Genomic DNA, 19,320 nt, shown 5'->3' with positions numbered 1-19,320 from the left:
ATCGATGAGAAACATTTCAACAGTCGGTCTAGTAGTTGTTCAAAATGGCAGCGAGATCTAGTGTTGAAACTAAAAAGTGCAATGTAGATTGCAATTTATTTTTAGAGACTATGTTCTAATGGGCTATATTCCATTTTATTTTTAAAATTCTCTCTGGGCTACATAAAAAGGGGGAGCAGGCCGCAGTTGACCCGAAGGCTGTAGTTTGGCCATCCCTGGTCTAGTTAGCTGTGAATCTCAAGGTGTGTCCTGTATATATTTTAATGTGTAACCACAAGTTTTGTTTGGGTCAAAAACCTGCTGCAGCTAAATGTACAACTAGATACAAGTGACATCATGGAGTGGGAAATATTTGACATAAAAGTTATCTGAATTTGTATACAAGACTACAATTCAGTGATGCAACTTAGAGGAAAGTCTGCAATACACAAAAGTGCCGGAGAAGCTCAGGAGGTCACACAGCTTCTTTTGCAGTGGTTCTCAACCTGCTTCTTTCCACTCACATACCACTTTAAGTATTCCCTGTGCTATATGTGCTCTGTGATTAGTAAGGGATTACTTAAGGTGGTATGTGAGTGAGCAGGGAAGGTTGAGAATCACACCTCTAGACACAATTGTTACTGAAATATTTTGCTTGAGAAAAATTGTCATTGGCCCATTTCCTTTGGAGTTACGAAACCATGCACGTAACGAGTCAATTAGGTACAATTAAAACAGTGGTTTTCAAACTCTTTCCACCCACATACTACCTTAAGCAATCCCTTATGAATTACAGACCACCTATGACATAGAGAATACTTAAAGTGGTATGTGAGTGGAAAGAAAAAGATTGAGATTTTCAAGAACTAAAGAATAACCAATGCTTCTGGCCTGAGCCCTTCGTCAAGCCACCATCTTGGGCTCCATCTTCAACCTTGTCACTACCGATCATCTCCATCCCACAGCATCTAATCTCATTGTTTCCCAACCATGCACTGCCTGCTTCTGTCTCTTACCCAAGATCCACAAATGCAATCATCCTGGTAGAACCATTGTTTCTGTGTACTTCAGCCCACCAAACTGGTATCTTCGAGTTAAACAAGAAATTCTGCTGACACTGTGATTGTAGTTTGCAAAAAAATGATGGAGAAACTCAGAAAGTTGTGAAGTGTTCTTTGTGTTGCAAAGATAAAGATACATAACCAACATTTCAGGCCTGAGTCAAGAAGCAAAAAACAGACAGCTGCCTAAATAGAATGATGGAGGGAGAGGCAGGGGAAGGAGCACAGGAAAGGGGTAATAGTTGGATATGGGTGAGAGGGCACAAGAGAGTAAAAGCTGGGAAGTGATAGGTGGAGGAGATAGCCCTCTGAATGGAGAGAGAGGGAATTGGAGTCCTGGAGGAAAAGAGACACAAGTATGAAGAAATTTCTCAGTGGCAAATGGAAATATAACGATCCAGAGTGGGCAGATGGCCAGGGTGAGGGTTTAGGCCCGAAACGTTGGTTACCTTTTGCTTCCTATAGATAGATCCTGCATGATCTACTGAGTTTCTCGAGCACCTTTGTCTATTCAGTGATGTAATGCAAGTATTTTTTTTACATTTCTCCATCAGACATTTCTTCCCATTTTAAATAACATTCATAGTTACTGATACAATGTAGGCAAACATATTGGTGCACCTGCTGAGGCAAAAAGAACCTGTCCAAGAATGTGGCCAGACATGTCCTCCACTTTCAAAGACAGAAAAATAAAAAAAAGTTGTGGGGTGTGATGGGAGAGACAAGCTGAGCAACACTTGTCCTTTCACCTCTTCTCTTCCCACCATCTACGGATGCAAACAATTTTTCCAAATGAAGCAGCAATTTACTTGTGCTTTCTCCAATCGAATGTACTCCCTTCACTGATCACAATATGGTCTCCACTGCTCTGGGGAAACGAAACACAGATTGGGTGATTGTAGAGCACCTGCGTTCAGTCCATGAAGCTTCCGGAGAGCTTCCTGATGAATATTTATCCTTCAATGCAGCAAGTTGCCCATCATTGCCTCATCCTGATTGTAGATTTCACAATGATGTCTCCCATCAAGTTCTTCATTAGCTGAAGAGTACTTTTGATGCCCTGTTATTCTGGCAATCAGTAAATGCAGGAGACTGCCACATTCAGGGAGAGATCAAGTCCTGCCAAGCAGATTCTGAGGCAGGTTTTTATTTGGTTCAGGATTTTGTTTCTATATTTCTCTATGTGGTCAGATTTCTAAAAGTTTTCAAGATTGATATTGTATGCAGGACTTCGATTTTATCTCAATATCTTGGGGTGCAATGAAAAGTTGCAAATAACTTGCAATTTTGTCAAGCCGAGCAAACAAAATAAGGGGTTCAGTTGAGTGCACAGGTTATATTCTACTTGGGTTGAAATCTTGTCCATTTCAGTTCGGGAGGCTGGAAGTAAATCAGGGGCATGCTCATGACTGGGCAGCAGCTGCTATTTGCCTCATTTATTGCCTCTTCCTTAACAGGAACACAGCAAAAACAGCTGTAAAAACACTAAGCTTAACACCTACAATAAGGAGCCCCTCAAAGCAGCCCTTGAGAAAGTTCTCAAAGAGCTTGTGAATTAATACCTGGTATTATTTAGCAGTTTCTACAGTGACAATTGTTGGGAAGAGTGCTATATTGCCCACAGCCAGGCAAACATCTGCAAAGTTGATATCCAGGGATTACCTGGAAGTCGCAGTATAGAGGCAGCAATTTAGTGCCATCACGTCCAGGTATTGATCCCCAACTGCTTCATCCACACTTGATCGAGTATTAAGTGGTTCTTTCTTTACCCACATCACTGCCTACTGTAACCTCAGCTTAATGTAATTTTGTATCTCGTTTGCCAACATTTATGACAAGTGAGCCAGGCTGACTGAGTGCAGAGTAGCCATCGATGATACCTTCCTGGTGGTCTGATTGAGACATCACTTTTTCAGAAAATTCCTCAGCAGTATTTTAAAAATAAGTTGAGTTTCCCCTTAACCAGTATGAAATAAAATAGTTCATTTATCTCCTTATTGTTTGAAGGGTCTTGACATCCATGTTTCCATGCTGCACAACGATGATTACACATAACGTTTTTCAATGCCACCTTTTAAAAATTCTCTAAATATTCCTACTTTTCCCTTGACTTTGCAAATAATCATTGCTACTTTTCCTCCTCTCAACTTGGAGGCTTCAGAATCAGAATTTATTGTCGTGAGCATGTCACGAAATTTATTGGTGCAAATAATAAAGCTAGAAATTACGTAGAAAATAAGTGCAAGAAGAAAAGAAACTGAGAGCCTGTCATTCATTGTCCATTCAGAAATCTGATGGCAGAGGGAAAGAAGCTGTCCTTGTGCCACAGGGGGATCTGGCTCCTTCCTGAAATGTGAAGAGGGCATGGCCTGGATGACGAGGATCCATGAGGAGAGAGGCTGCCACTTGTAGTTGTCCTCAATGGAGTGAAGTGGGAATCCATTTTGAAACTTCCAAAGTCCCTCTTCATCCTTTGTTTGATCAAATGACTGTCTCTGCCTTGCATCCTAAGCTTTTGAGCTAAGTTCATTTCAGCTGTGGACACTTATGCAAATATGTCTTTCTGAGTTAACAACTGCCATTTAATCTCTTGCATCTGGAGGAACCACAAATTGTTGTTTCTTTCTTTGCTGTCACTGTTAATCAAAAATGGAAGTGCCATCTAGTGTTTCAGGTTAAATGGTACCAATGGCAACATTTATGGAACATTTTCATAATGCCACTTGATGTTTCCTATAATTTACTTGATTTTTTATTTTGGTTCGCTTTGACTAATTATTTCCAGTAAAATGTACTAAAGACAGAATTACATCTTTGAGTTTTCTGATAATGCTCTTTCACGTGGGGGAAAAATATGCACGCTACAATTTTTTTTAAATTAACTTGATTTTAATTTCCGGCCCATGGACCTTCACCACTCAAATACACCCCATTAAACTACAGTGCTAACCCCATTCGTCTTTGGAACATGGGAGGAAATCTGAGCACCCAGAGAAAACTCACGCAGGCCTAGAGAGAATGTGCAAACTCCTTCCAGTCAGCGCTGGATTTGAACCTGGGTGCTGATGCAGTAATTGCATTGCGCTAAATGCTGCGCCAGTCGTGCCTCATGCAATAAAATGCAAAATGAACCCAATGAATCCAATTTGCTGGGTTTTTTTGTTGTTGTGGGCAATTTTATGCTAACTGCTATAAAATCTGTTTGTTGCAAGCTGCTGGTATGAAACATTAGCTTCTCTACTTCAATCATTTTTAACTGCATTGCTCTCAGTTTTAAATGTAATTAATTTAATGTGCTACTTGTTTATTGACCTACATTATTAATGTTTATTTGTACTATGTGTTCCATTTTAATCAGGTTGCTGGGATGGGTAATCTGCTTAAGGTCCTAACCAGGGAAATTGAGAACTATCCACATTTTTTCCTGGATTTTGAAAGTAAGTTATACTACTGGGCAGCACTTTAACATAAAGCTAAGTTTGTAGCTGTAATAAAATGAATGGTTTACACAAAATGAGATCAAGCTTCTTCCAACAAATCAATGTTGATGGTATATTTCCCCTCCAAAGCCTTTAATATTCACCACGTAATACACCTTTCTCTTCCCTTTCTTCTTTGTTAGGATCCAAAGGAGGAACTTCTGAAAGTTCTCACTTGCACAGTTCTCACTTGATCAATTACTTTTTTTTAATACTTTATTTAAAATTTTGAGCCACATTACATTCAAATATATTCTATATGATAATACATATATAAAAAAAAACAATGTTGTATATTCCAAATCCCCACTCCCTCCCATCAACCTCCCTTCCAATCCCTCCCCCTCCCTACTACCCCCATCCCCAAAAATAGAAGAAAGGAGATATCCCCATCAATACCATAATTAAATGCCACGGAATAGGGTAACACCACCACAATGGGCCGAAGAAAGTTCAAAATTTTAAACCCAAATAAGGGCTCCACATTTTCCGATTAAAAAAAAAAAGATAATTATTACATAAATTATATGTTATCTTTTCCAATGGAATACATGATTTCAATTCCATATGCCATCATTGCAAACTTAAATCAATCACATTTTTCCATGTAATTGCTATATATTTTCTCGCTACAGCCAAGGCTAATCTCAAAAATGCAATTTGATACCTAGTTAATCTCAATTTCAAGCCCAAGATTTTAACATTACCTAATAAAAATAATGTTGATTCCGTCAACAATTCAATCTTAAAAATTTTCTCTAAAACCTCCTTAAGTCGTGTCCAAAAAGGTTTAATAGTATCACATGACCAAGTAGAATGTAAAAAAGAACCTACTTCTTTATGACACCTAAAATATAAATCTGAAAAAAGACTAAATTGTATCTCTTTAATTTTTCAGGAGTTAAATGTAATGGATGAACTAATCTATAGCTCACATTGACAATCTTAGTCATACCATCTTCCTGATCAATTGGTATTCCCAAATCTTTTTCCCACTTTAATCTAGACTTATGCAAATCTAACTTAGGTATTTTATTCTGTAATAACGAATACATTTCAGATACAATTTTTTTCTTTCCACCTTCCATAAGTAGAATTTCAAATTTGAATTCTATTGTTAGGAAGTTTTTGTTTAGGGTATCTTTACAAGAATTAACTTGGAGGTATGATCTGGGAGGTTTGCAATGACAGAATTTTCAAAATTATTATAAAGCGGCACAAATGAAATTTATTAATAGAATGTTTGATTTGGAAAATTCATTAGTATGGCCTAATACAGAGTTAACTAAAATTGGTGAGAAGAAAATAGAGCAATTTATTTATAAATGGAATTCTAAGGTAATACTTATTTATAACTCACCTATTTTGAGTCATTTAATTGAATTATGGGAGTATGATAAATGAGGAAATAGGTGCACAGGGAAATTTTTCAGGTAAGGTATCAGAATAAAAGTTTTACTTTTTACTCTTAATAATCAACTTTTGCAAATATGGGATCAGAAAGGAATTAAGAATATACATGTGAAGATGGCCATTTTCAAAGAATGAAAGAGAAATATGAAATTCCACAAAGTACTTTTTTTTGTTATGATCAAGTTAGAGCTTTATTATTGGATAATTTTGGACATGCTTTCAAGTTACTTTTTTTTCTTGATTTTTGACTCTGAGAATGGTCTCTAGCTCAATGTTGTAATTGAACCATTCTAGAGACACTGGGATATGAAAGGAACCAAAATAGTGTGGGTATTTGTAATATGGAACCTTCCCTAAATCTTTTCTCAAGGTGGTTCATCCAAAGACAGAATCCTAAACCCCAGTGGGTATAGTCCAGTCTGTGCAATCTATCCTAAGCTAAACCTGGTGAAAACTGCACTTGATCCAAAGCCAGTATATCTCTTCTCAAATTTAGAAGACCAGAATTGCACACAGACCACTCCAGTTGATGCCTCACTACTTCTCTGTACAATTACCACTCTCAATTCAGTCCTCTAGCAATTGAATGATATCACCACAGGCAAAATGAAATGAGTGAGAAGAGTGGAATCAAGTGTATAACTTCAGGCAGTTTTGGAGGTAATGGGGCTGGATTATGATGAGGAGACATGGCAGGTGCCTTTAAGCTTGTGATTGAATTGATAAGAACTGCCAGAGCGTTGCAGTCTACCACCATGGTTACGGTAATTGAACTGGTGTGGGCAAGCATTGAAAAGGTTGCAGGTGCACTGAGAAGCACAGGGATGAAATCATTGCCTTTCATAGAACTCAACAAAAGCAAGCTGCTGGAGGACCTTTGTGGCTGAGCGGAGCTGATGCCAAATCCCAAGCCAAAAGGTAATTCACCTATGTGCCCCCACGGATGCGGCTGTGACCTGCTGTGTTCCTCCAGCACTTTGTTGTTCCTTCAGATTAAAGCACCTGTAGTCTTTTGTATCTCCACCGTGACATAGTCACAGCACCTACTTTGTGATACTGATTTGTTGGTGGCAATCCAGGCCTGGAGGATCAACTGGACTTATTCTGCATCTTTTGAATTAATTATGAAATTAAATATAAATATAAATTTATATTTATTAGCACATCATTGTTAGCTGAAAGCTCCAGAGACCAGTTTATATTTAGGTAATGCAAATACTACAATTATTTAAATTCTGTTCACAGCCTTATTATTAATGCAGGCTAATTAAGCTTATTCTTTTTACTGAACACATCCTCTAAAAGTATTTAAGTCAAAAGTAATTGAAGTAATCTTGCTGAAATCTTAAGATTCGTAATGCATGTTTTGTCCAATGCACAACAAAGCCAGCTTTATTTGACAGTCACTCTTTATCATTTTTACTTAGATGCACAGCCTACAGATGGAGAGAGAGAGATTTGGAACCAAGTGAATGCAGTGCTGCAGGATTCTGAAAGCATTCTAACTGAGCTACAGGCTTATAAAGGGGCTGGGCAAGAAATAAGAGATGTACGCCTGTGACATTCATTTATGAAGTAACTTAATTCCACGGGTGAAAGTTCAGATTGGTTTTTTTTTATTTCCGCAAAGACCAGATCCTTCATCCTGCTATTGTTTAGCATTGCATTCCTGCAGAAACCTTTCAAACTTTCCATATGACATGGGGTGTTTTGAGCCATGAAATGTGATTAGAGTAATTTATCAGTATTGTACATGACAGGAAAATGTTCAGCCAATGTTTAAGTAAACAATGATCATTTCAGTCATTAAAATACACAAAGATGCTGGAGAAACTCAGCAGGTTATGCAGCATCTATAGGAAGCAGAGGGATTTAACCAAAGTTTCGAGCCTGCCTTGACTAAGGGCTCTGGTCCAAAATGTTGGTTATCCTTTACATCTGCTGTCTGACCTGCTGAGTTTCTCCAGCACTTTTGGGTACTGCATACAATCACAGCATCTGCTAGATGATTGAAGCAATGGCACGGTTAGCGTAACACTGTTACAGTACCAGGGACCAGGGTTAAAGTCCTGTGCTGTCTGTAAGGAATTTGTACATTCTCCCCAGGTCTGCGTGGGTTTCTTCCCACTGTCCAATAAGGATGTTCCGGGGTGTAGGTCAATTGGGTGTATTTGGGCAACATGAGCTTGTGGGCTGAAAGGGCCTGTTACTGTACTGTGTGTCTAATTTTAAAAATTAAGTTTAATTATTTTAAGTTTAGTTTATTACTATATAATGAATTTGAATTATTATTTTGGAAATAAAATTTATCACATCTTGAATTTAATTAGAAGGTTTAATGTAGAAATTAAAAACAAAAAGTTGGAGTATTCTTGAACTGTGATTTTTTTTGTCTTCCCAGGCAATTCAAAACTCAGGTGATGATCAGCTACAGGACAGAGCATGGAGTTCAGTGTGTCCATTGGTTGGCAGACTTAAGAGGTTTTATGAATTCTCCATAAGACTGGGTAAACACTTGGATTTTTTTTGTCTCGCCACAATTAAGGACAGTTGAAACTCTGCTCTGCTAACTTATTTATTGGTTGCTACCTAGAATGCTACGTTTACACGGCAAAATTGCCTTCAATAATAAAAGCAACGGGGGAGGAGTCACGCGATGGAGTAGTGGCCGGACGGTGAACTCCAGCCCTCTCCAGAAAAGTCGGGAAAAACAAGAGAAAACACAAAGGCACAGAAATAAAAGTTACAGAAAACTGAGTATAAAGGTGGAAAGAAGATGGCGACAAAAAAAGAAAAGTCGAAAGCAACGGTAAGAAGAGAGGAAGAGAAGACAAAGGAGGAAAAAGGTGAAGGCCTTACCTGTCCGAAGAGGCCCGCTGCGGAGAGAGAAACCCGCTCCCTCAGGTCGGTAAATAATGGACTACAAAAATGGCTCGCAGAGCCGAGTAAAAGTGCGCAACCGCGCATGCGCGAAGTTTCGCGCATGCGCGATGCGAATGAAAAAAAACACACCGACGGGAGGGGGGACCAGCTGGGGAGTCGATCTCCACAGCCGGCAACGACAGCTGCAGAACACCTGCAGCAAGAAGAGACCACAGAAGACAACAGAAACAAGAAAGAAGAGGAGGAAAGGGCAACAAAGAAACAACAGATGGCCAACCCAGAGGAAGAAGAAGAGGAAGAGTATGGTGAAATAGAAGAAGAAAAGAAAGGCAAGGTAAAGGACATACTTGCTCTTATTAGAGGATACATGGAATCATTTAAAGAATGGCAAACACAGGAATTTAAGGATTTAAGAAAAAGAATAAACAACACAGAAGAGAAAATAAATAAAATGGAGATGACCTTAACAGAAATGGGAAAGAAAATGGACAAGATGGAAGAGCGGGCAGTAGCAGCAGAAATGGAGGTAGAAGACTTAAAAAAGAAATTGGAGAAATCTAATAAAAAAACTAAAGAGACACAAGAACTACTAGCTCAAAAAATAGATACAATGGAAAACCATAACAGAAGAAATAACATAAAGATAGTGGGCCTTAAGGAAGATGAAGAAGGCAAGAATATGAGGGAGTTTATAAAAGAGTGGATCCCTAAGACCCTAGGATGTCCAGAACTACAGCAAGAATTGGAAATAGAAAGGGCACATAGAGTATTGGCCTCTAAACCACAACCACAACAAAAACCAAGATCTATTGTAGTAAAATTCCTAAGATATACTACAAGAGAAAAGGTACTGGAGAAGACAATGGAAAAAGTAAGAGAGGGCAACAAACCACTGGAGTATAAAGGGCAAAAAATCTTCATTTATCCAGATATAAGTTTTGAACTCCTAAAGAAGAGAAAAGAGTTCAATACAGCAAAGGCGATTTTATGGAAGAAAGGGTATAAATTTATACTAAAGCATCCAGCGGTATTGAAAATATTTATTCCAGGACAACAAAACAGACTATTCTCGGATCCAGAAGAAGCACGAAAATTTGCAGAACAATTACAAAAATAGACTGAGGGAGGAAGACGGGTAATGAGAGTTAAAATGATCACAATTGATATGTATGTGGGTAAAGACAAAAATAGACTGAGGGATGAAGACGGGTAATGAGAGTAAAAATGATCACGATTGATATGTATGCGGGTAAAGAGGTATAAGAGTGAATAGAGACAAGGAGCATACGTGAATGTATCTGTACTTAGAGGAAAATATAGATAGTATAGACAAGAATTAATAAGGGAAGGTAATGGAATAGAGAGAATAAGGAGGGAATTAAAAGAGTGACCTTTGTGACATATGAAAAGTGAAATCTTTTCTGGGGGAGGCGGGGTGGGGGGAAATAGCGGTCACTGCAAAATCAGTTGACGCTTGCGAGTGGATTCGCAAATCCAAATGGAGAGGGGAGATGTGGTTGTCCGACAAGGGATAAAGGACAACTCAGGAGGTGAATGGGAGATTGGGGATAAATAAGATAGAAATAGGAGAATAAGGAAAATGTTGGATGTTGTAGGAATGTTGTCTTATAAAGAGTTGAAAATAAGAAAACAGAAATGGAAAAGGAGGAAAGGTAATGATGGAAAAACGGAAAGAGAAGATAAACAAAATATAAAAGGGCTACGCTGAACTATATGTCTTTAAATATTAATGGAATACATAACCAAATTAAAAGGAAGAAACTACCAAATTTAAATGAATAAATGTATTCCATTAGAAAAAATAACATATTGGTTAAGAAATAATATTGAAATATTCGAACAAGTATAGGAGCCTTACATTAAATACAATAGCGAAAACCTACCGGGGACAAACATTACCTAAGTTGATGGAAGGAGAAGGAAAGAAAAGAATGGACTCAGTAGAATTTCTGGTGTAATTTTGTTGAATGACAACATTGTCTGACTGGATTAATGCAACCTAGATTGTATACCTAAAATGGATGAGAGGGGGGGTGGGGGGGTGGTTTGGGAGGAAAGGGGGGGGGGAGAAAAAGTCACTGTATATGTGTGAAAAAGAAATTGTGTATATCATGGCTAATGTGATTTATGGTGTGAAAAGTAAAAAAATTTAAAAAAAAAAAAATAATAAAAGCAACTTAGAATAGTGTTTTGTGGACCATACCAAATAATATCGGTGATATGAGATGATCCAGAATTATTTCCGAAATCAATTTTAGAATTATGCAGCAAAGAAATGGGCTCTTCAGCTACCTACATCATACTGATCAAGTGTCCATTATTGTGAGACAAAATTCCATTTGGGTCAGGGTTTCCAGCTTGAGTTTGCAGGCAAGCCCTTCAGTTCACCAATGCAAACTGACAGTCAAATTTAACATGTTGGCCTTCGCAAGTGTTCTTCCTGAAAGTCAAGTGTATTGTCATCTGATTGTACAAGTACAACCCAACGAAACAGTGTTCCCTGGTCCTCGGTGCAAAGCACATAAACGTACAACCAGACATAACTCACATTGAGACAAACAGTACAAAAACAGGACAAGTATTTCATTTAAACATATAAATAAAAGGACAAGTCTAACAAAAAATTAAATACCTCACACCTCAGAATCACACGTGCTTCTGATTTCATGTTGTTATGGTGAATTAAGACTAGCCATTCTGGTGTACGTGTAGCTTTGCTTGATGCTTAGTGCACCCAAAATGGAGGTATGGATCATTTGTGTTTTTAATATCTCACAATTCCTCGATCTTATGCTATTATAATTTGGCTAGTTGTAGTTTGTCATTAAAAAATGCAAACTTCTCTCTTTTGTTTTGTTTGTGCGTGATGTTCTAAATGCAGAAAAAGCTTTACAAAGCCTTTTGGAAACCTTGACATATCCACCCTACACACCAACTCAGCATCTGGAACGGGAGCAAGCTCTAGCCAAACAGTTTGCAGAGATTCTACATTTTACTCTTCGCTTTGATGAACTCAAGGTCAGAAAGTATTTTATAACTCCAATTTGCATTTTTTTTAAAACACGATGCAGAAATAATGCCAAAGAACATCCTAATTTTTTTTCTCCCCTAGATGAAAAATCCAGCCATCCAGAATGACTTTAGTTACTACAGACGGACAATTAGTCGTAACAGAATTAATAATATGCGTGTGAGTAGAAGTATTCTCTTGGCTAATGTGCAATTAATGAATTTGCTTAATTTGCCTTTAAGTTTAATTAATGTTTCTTCTCTATTCACACAGTTAGATACTGAGAATGAAGTAAACAATGAAATGGCCAACAGAATGTCCTTATTTTACGCAGAAGCAACACCGATGCTAAAAACGCTAAGTGACGCAACAACCAAGTTTGTATCAGAGGTATATATGATGACCGTTTATTGACATACAAATACTGCACCTAAATATCCTCTTGTTAGCTGAAGCTACATGGGTTTGTAAAATACACTTATAAACAATAACCATAAATTTGAATTATTGTACACGAGAGAAAAAGATGAGTATAAAAGTATAGATAAATACTCACAAATGAAGTTAATGCAAAAAAAATGTGATGTTACAATATAGCAGGCAAATCTTTCATCCTAAAGTAGTGTTCTGATTCAGCCATATGTGGTCATGTACACCAAATTAGTAAATGCATTATGTTATGATTTACCAATAATTTCTTCACTTGTAACAATAGCTTCATCTAAGTGTAGAAGAACAATTTTATTTGACATATCATCAAATTTTTGACTTTTCAGTAAATCCTGAAATGTTGTAGTTTCAAGAGGTAAGTAGCATTGCAAGGGGATGAATGAAAGTTCATTCTTCGGCTTGGTTTCGGGTAGGGATAGAAACTGAAAGAGAAACGGTCATCCCAGTTCCCGGAAAGAGAAATTATTAGTGAAATAAATCACTTTCCTCAGAAATACTCACATCTTAATTCTTTAGCTCTGCACTTTGCCCTCGTTAAACCTGCAGAGTAAAGGGAGCAGAAGAAAATTGGCCTGGATTATGGGTGAAAAATAAAGGTGACACTTGCAGTTATTGAGCAGCAAATCAAATCTGCCAATTTACTAATTTCCACACGTGCACAGTTAGATGTATAAATCTGGGAATTGCCCTTTTATGTTGTCCTGCTCTTGAATGGCTTTACTGAAGAATCAGGAAAGTTTCAGGAGTCACATACCATAATCTTCTTTCTTTGGCTTGGCTTCGCGGACGAAGATTTATGGAGGAGTAATTGTCCACGTCAGCTGCAGGCTCGTTTGTGGCTGACAAGTCCGATGCGGGACAGGCAGACACGGCTGCAGCGGTTGCAGGGGAAAATTGGTGGGTTGGGGTTGGGTGTTGGGTGTGTAGCTAACTGACTCGCTGCCTGCTAAACAAGGAAGAAAAGTTTGGAATCTGAGCATTCCTGTGTTAAGTGTATTTTTAAACAATGTATGAAGTCTTAATTATTCCTGGTGCTTAAAATTTACATCATCCAGTTTTGGAATTTATTTCCTGAAGATCTTAATTATTGAAAAAAAACTTCAAATAAATTTAATATGTTTCAATATGTTCTATTTTTATCTTGCTCTGTTTTTCTGTATTTTGTATTAGTTGGTAACTTGGTTCTTAACGTTGACTTTTGAACTGATTCATCAAATTGACATAACACTGTACTTAAAAACCTGTTCACGTAGACTTATATCCACCATGGAAGGTGGTTTTCTAATTACTAAGAAATACCACACAGCATCCCACAAGGACTGGAGAAATGTAACTATTAAATAGAAGCAGCATTTATTTTCTGGGACTGCAAAATATGGGCTGTGAAATTCACTTAGATAACCAAATTGACTCATTGATTTAACTATTAATGCATGCAATTTCCCTATATATGTTTATTAGGTATATACAGTAAATATCTACTGCATTGGGAGCTGCAATTAGTTTATATTGACAATAAATCCCCTTTCTCAGACATACTTACGCATTGAAATTATTTCTCCATTAATCAGGGCAGGGTAACAGCACCTGTAACATTGTAATAAACTATCAATCTACTGGTTTGGATAAAAATGATGTCCATATCTATGCTAGTCCCATTTTCTATCACTTAATCCATAGCCTTCAAAATGTTGATGATCCAAATGCTTTAGTAAATGTTTTTTTATATATATTTTATTTATAATTTTAAAACCACAATCACTTAATAATAAAATATATACATATTTGCTTCCTAAAGGAGGCATTAATAAATTTACTTGTCAAGTAAATGTTGAGAGAGACCTGCTTCCACCACCTGGGGTGTGTTCCAGATTCCAGCCACTATGTAGTTAGAAATAATCTTGCTCGAGTCTCTTTGAAATGTCTTACCCCTATCCTAAACCTGTGCCTGTTAGTTTTATATTCTTGACCTTGAGAAGGTGCCATTAATCTGCTGCCTTGAAACCCGTTGCTATTGATGATCGTGAAACCACCAGTTTGTGGTTTAAAAACCTATTTGGTTTGGCATAAATCCATTGATCTTCCCCAGTCAATGCGATTCCACACTCAGTAATGTCCCTGTCTCAAATGGCCAAGAAGACTACTTGAGGAAGAGGATGGGTCCTGGAAACAATAACCACTGTCTGTGAACTGATACCACAATTGGACTGCATTCTGAATCAGAGCCAGGAGTTTGAAACCACTGTTTCTATTTGTTGCCATCCTATATGCAAATAATTGTTGCCACAATCAGTATCAGATTCAGTATGTCATTTTTTTAATAGAATGGCTACTGACTGGCCTTCATTTAAATATCTTTTATGTCCCATATCTATGTTAATCCCATTTGCCATCACTTCATCTATAGTCTTCAATGTGTTGACGATCCAATTGCTTGTTGAGAGAGACATTTTTGCATGTCTGATTATTTGTATGTCCGTATTAGAAAAAGGAATAAATATATTTAAAGAAAATTTGTAGATAGAAAATTAGAAATGCTGTGAACATGTTGCAAAACCTAAGGATTTTCTGTTTTGTATATAATCTGATATTTTGCAAATGTCAGTGTTGGCTCTGAACTTTATTAATAATTTTCACTTCTGTTCAATATGCTTGCTTGTATAGTTGAACATTGCTAAAATTGTACTTTATGGATTTAAATAAATAATGGGAAAACTGGATGATGCCACATTCTGATTCAGCTTGCCTTGATTGTTTGCTGCTCATATCATTTATAATAATGCAGCAGCCATATTTGCTGGGGAAAGTTGAGTCTTACAGTGGTGAGCTTGGATTGTTTATAATATTCCACTGTACTCAGGGTTGTGAGTGCGCTTTGAAATACAAGTATATCTTTCTAAATTTCAGAACAAGACTTTGCCTATAGAAAATACAACTGACTGTTTAAGCACCATGGCAAGCATATGCAAAGTCATGCTCGAAACACCGTAAGTATTATCCAGAAGTAGCGGGCTTTTAATATTCACGAATTACCGTGACATCTGTTGTGGGCAATCTGATCATTACATTTGAGAACCCATTAAATCACTGACTGTGCTATATCAAAAAAAATCTATACAAAGAGCAATGCCTTTATCGGAAATACTTAGTAAGTCTCCCAAGATGATCTTGCAGTAGAATTCTACCTTTCCAGACTTCCATATATTTCGGTGGATAAGGTGATCTTCAGATAAGACGAGAACCCAATTTCAGTCTGAATTTCACGATTTTAGCTCGTATCGGTGGTATAAGATGACCCCCAAATATACCAGTACCATACGTATGTTGACGGAGCTGGTGTTATGCTGACTGAACTGATGGGTGTGGCTGGTAGGTGTGTGAAGCACCATCACAAAACGATTCATGGTTCAGTCTGTTGTTAGCTTCTGTCTAAGCCAGTTTAAAGATATATATATATCAAATTGTTACCAGCAAAACGAAGAAATTATGAAGCAAGCTTTAAGTTAAAAGTCATTGAAGTGACCAAGGAATCTAACATCTGTCCTTCTGCAAGGGCATTTGATGTAACTGAGAAGATGGTAAGAGAGTGGAGAAGGAATGAAGATGTTTTGTGATCATAGCATGGGATAAAATGAAAGAAGAGACTGTAATAAAATCTTATAAAAAGTCCAGTATCTCCAGTGCAGTGGATGATACGGAGAATGAATTATTGTGGGACACTGATCATGAAGCCGAAGCCAACTCACCAGATTCCGACTGGGACCCATATGATGACAGTGTAAACAATGAGACTCCAGATGTGCTTGCTGAGTTCTTTGCCTCAGACGATGAAGCCAGTGATTTCCAAGGATTTTAAATGTGTGAGATTTTTCTTTTATTTCACAATTCTTTTATTGGTTTAACACCACGTTGGTAATGGATTTTCGTGGAAAATAAAAATTGTGTACACTACAGCAGCTTTTTTTATATACTGATAGCTTAAAATTTTGTTATAGGGTGGGATCTGGGTGGGTTAATCAAGTTGTATTTTGAGTAAAATTTTAAGGTCATTGTTTTTGTATCAGGTCTCTAGGATGACCCCTTTTTTTGGGGGGTTTTTTTTTGGGTGCTTCAACTGTCATCTGCCAAAATATACAGTTATTTATTGGATATGTTTCAAGACTGAACTGACAGTATTTGGGCTCTGTGGAACCTTGGTTGGCTCCAGTGACATAGAAGTAAAACTGTCTGCCAACAGAATAGCAACATTGACATTTCTGATGGTTAAAATATTGAACTGATAGATATTTATCTATAGAACAAAACAATAACCATTTGTATTCATTCATGGGATTTGAGAATGGATAGCAAAGTCAATATCTAATGTCCATTATCTAATATGAGCCACCATCTTGAACTGACTGGGGTTAATTTTGAAAGTACTTCAGGTGCTGTTTGCTGGTGAGTTCAAAGGATTTCGCCCAGTTTAATGAATGATTGCTGATATATTTTTTAACTTAGAAGAGTAAAGAAATTTAAATGCTTAACACACATGCCATTCATTAGTAAAGAAAGTAAATCATGAAAATCTGTTGACACCATGGTTGAAGTTAAAAACACAAAATGCTGGAGAAGCTCAGCAGGTCAGAGTCCTTTATGTAGCAAAGGTAGAAATACATAACCAACATTTCAGGCTTGAGGTATGAGAGGATGCCGGCAGGCCTCCAAACAAAAGGGTTGGGGAGGGGGGGGGGTTAGTGGCAAACTCAGGAGATGATGGGTGAATGAGGGGAGGGAGGGGGACAGCAGAACTGAGGGGGAGGATGGGTGGGGAAGGGTGGGAGAACTGGAAAGACAGGAAAGGGGGAGGGGAAAGAAAAGGCAAGCACATTTAGCAGAAAGCAGAGAAATCATCGTTGATGCCATCTGGCTGGAGAGTGCCTAGGCGGAAAATAAGGTGGTATTCCTCCAATCTGTGAGTGGTCTGGGTGGGATAGTATAAAAGGCTATGGACAGGCATGCGAGTCCGGGAATTGAAATGGTTGGCTACTGGGAGATTGCTGTTGTTGCAGATGGAGAGGAAGTGATCACCCAATCTGTGAACGGGCCCTCCGATGTAGTAAAGGCCACAAAGGGAGTACCGGATGCAGTAAATAAGTCCTCTAGATGTACAAGTGAAGTGTTGCTTCCCTTCAAATGCCTGTTTGGGGCCCTCGATGGTAGTAAGGGTGCAAGTATGCACCTCCTTTGGCCACAGGGGGGAAGGCACCGGGGGTGGGGGGATAGGTAGGGAGGGATGAGTGCATGAGGGAATCACAGACAGAGTGGTCCCTGTGGAAGGCATGGAGGGGAGGAGAAGGAAAAATGTGTCTGGTGGTGGGATCCTGCAGAAAATGCCAGAAATTCAGACAGATGATGTGTTGGATGAGGAGGTTGGTGGGGAGGTAGGTGAGGATGAGGGGGAATTCTATGTTGCTTCTGGGCGGGGGGTGGAGGGAACCAGGGCAGATGAGCAAGTCATTCAATTAATTGAAAGTGATCAGCAAGTAGCACAATGCAATTTATTGTTCATTATTGTAAAAGCAGTTTTTAATGGCATTTTAAAAGTTGTATTTTTATTACGTCTTTTAACCAGGGAGTACAAGAGCAGATTCACCAATGACGAAACACTGCTGTTCTGTATGAGAGTGATGGTGGGAGTCATCATACTTTATGATCATGTACATCCCGTGGGAGCATTTGCTAAAACATCAAAAATTGATGTAAGGAAATACATATGGGAGAAAATAACTTGACTGTTGTTATTTTGAATGCTGTGCCAGGTTATTGAATTTTATTGGGTCTAAAGTATACCCTAATATTCAGTATTGACTTTTATATAAAAAGCTGCCACCTTCTTTGCTTCCACCGAGAATATCAGCTTGGAAAATGCTAGGTTACATATAGTTAGGCTCTTGGCATCTGATCATTTTTTTTATTAGTTCCTGCTGGTTCTATCAACCAAATTTCTGTTTCCTTTTGTTATCCATGATCACTCCTAGCATCTGACTGTGATCCAAAACTAGTTATTTTCCCTTCGTGTTAAATTGAAGACATTTTTAAATAGTCTTCATGCAGTGTGACTTTATAGAGCATCCTCATAATATCCGACTCATTGATTAATGTTATAAACTTTATGAACTATTTAGGAATTGAATGCAACACCAAAAGAAGCATCCAGACTGTGTAAACTCTTCTCAGTCACGGAACGATTAGGATTTCAGTGGTGTTACGTTGAGGAAGTGGATTCGCTTGCTTCTCTGGGTGGCCTTGCACACAAAAAAAATTCATTTCAAGAATGCAATCTGGAGGCAGAACTGGTTCGGTGCCAGGCCCACCTGACAATTCAACAGCAGCTGAACTTAGTCTAGGAGAAAAAACACTTTGTTTTTATTTCCTAGTAAATGTTCTTCTTCCTGAACAATTCAAGAATATGCTGCACTGTATCATGATACATTTGACTTCATTGTGGATTGACTGAATGGGGAAAAAAAATTCAAAATGTTTTTTTTTAATTATAAACCTGAAATGTTAAAAAAAAAAATCAGCTTCTAACTATGTGCTAACACCTGGTAGTGTAGCCTATACCAAAGAAAAGTGGATTGAATGGGGTTGAGAAAGAAACCTAAACCCTGAATTTATTTTCGGGGGAATGGGAAAGAATAAATACTGCTGACAAACCAGATCAGGTAGGACCTTGTCTTGTGCTCTATTCAATTCACTCCTTTTACATTAAAAGAGAGAGTCGCAAAAAAATTGGGGCTTCCTACTAGATTGCAAACTGATATTTGGAAGCCAACAAAAGGTGTTCTGCTTCTCTAAATAATTCCTTTGTATCCCCCAATGCATTCTTCGCCTTCCCACCCTTTGAATTACTAAATAAAGTCCCTACCCTTGACCTTAATCCAGTCAAGGACTATCCTGACCCCAACAGAAACAGCACATGCCCCAGCCATGTTGACCCCATCACAACACCATATCATTGTTGCCCACTTTTTTTTAAACT

General features: G+C 38.0%; 1 protein-coding gene across 5 annotated transcripts in view; it reads left to right on the top strand.

Annotated features, from left to right (window-relative positions):
- Nucleotides 1–19,320, top strand: part of fam49a (family with sequence similarity 49 member A) — a 221,498-nt gene that overhangs the window by 190,975 nt on the left and 11,203 nt on the right. For all 5 annotated transcript variants that reach the window (XM_069886352.1, XM_069886351.1, XM_069886355.1 and 2 more), the window contains 8 exons: nucleotides 4,399–4,477; nucleotides 7,360–7,481; nucleotides 8,334–8,439; nucleotides 11,718–11,854; nucleotides 11,949–12,026; nucleotides 12,120–12,236; nucleotides 15,204–15,283; nucleotides 17,911–18,037. In XM_069886352.1, the coding sequence (XP_069742453.1) occupies nucleotides 4,408–4,477; nucleotides 7,360–7,481; nucleotides 8,334–8,439; nucleotides 11,718–11,854; nucleotides 11,949–12,026; nucleotides 12,120–12,236; nucleotides 15,204–15,283; nucleotides 17,911–18,037 (837 nt within the window). In that variant the 5' untranslated portion in view covers nucleotides 4,399–4,407. The remainder of the gene's footprint in view (nucleotides 1–4,398; nucleotides 4,478–7,359; nucleotides 7,482–8,333; nucleotides 8,440–11,717; nucleotides 11,855–11,948; nucleotides 12,027–12,119; nucleotides 12,237–15,203; nucleotides 15,284–17,910; nucleotides 18,038–19,320) is intronic.

Source organism: Narcine bancroftii, chromosome 6 (assembly GCF_036971445.1).
Source record: "Narcine bancroftii isolate sNarBan1 chromosome 6, sNarBan1.hap1, whole genome shotgun sequence".
NCBI classification, from domain to species: Eukaryota; Metazoa; Chordata; class Chondrichthyes; order Torpediniformes; family Narcinidae; genus Narcine; species Narcine bancroftii.
This window is presented reverse-complemented; position numbering and strand designations above follow the sequence as displayed.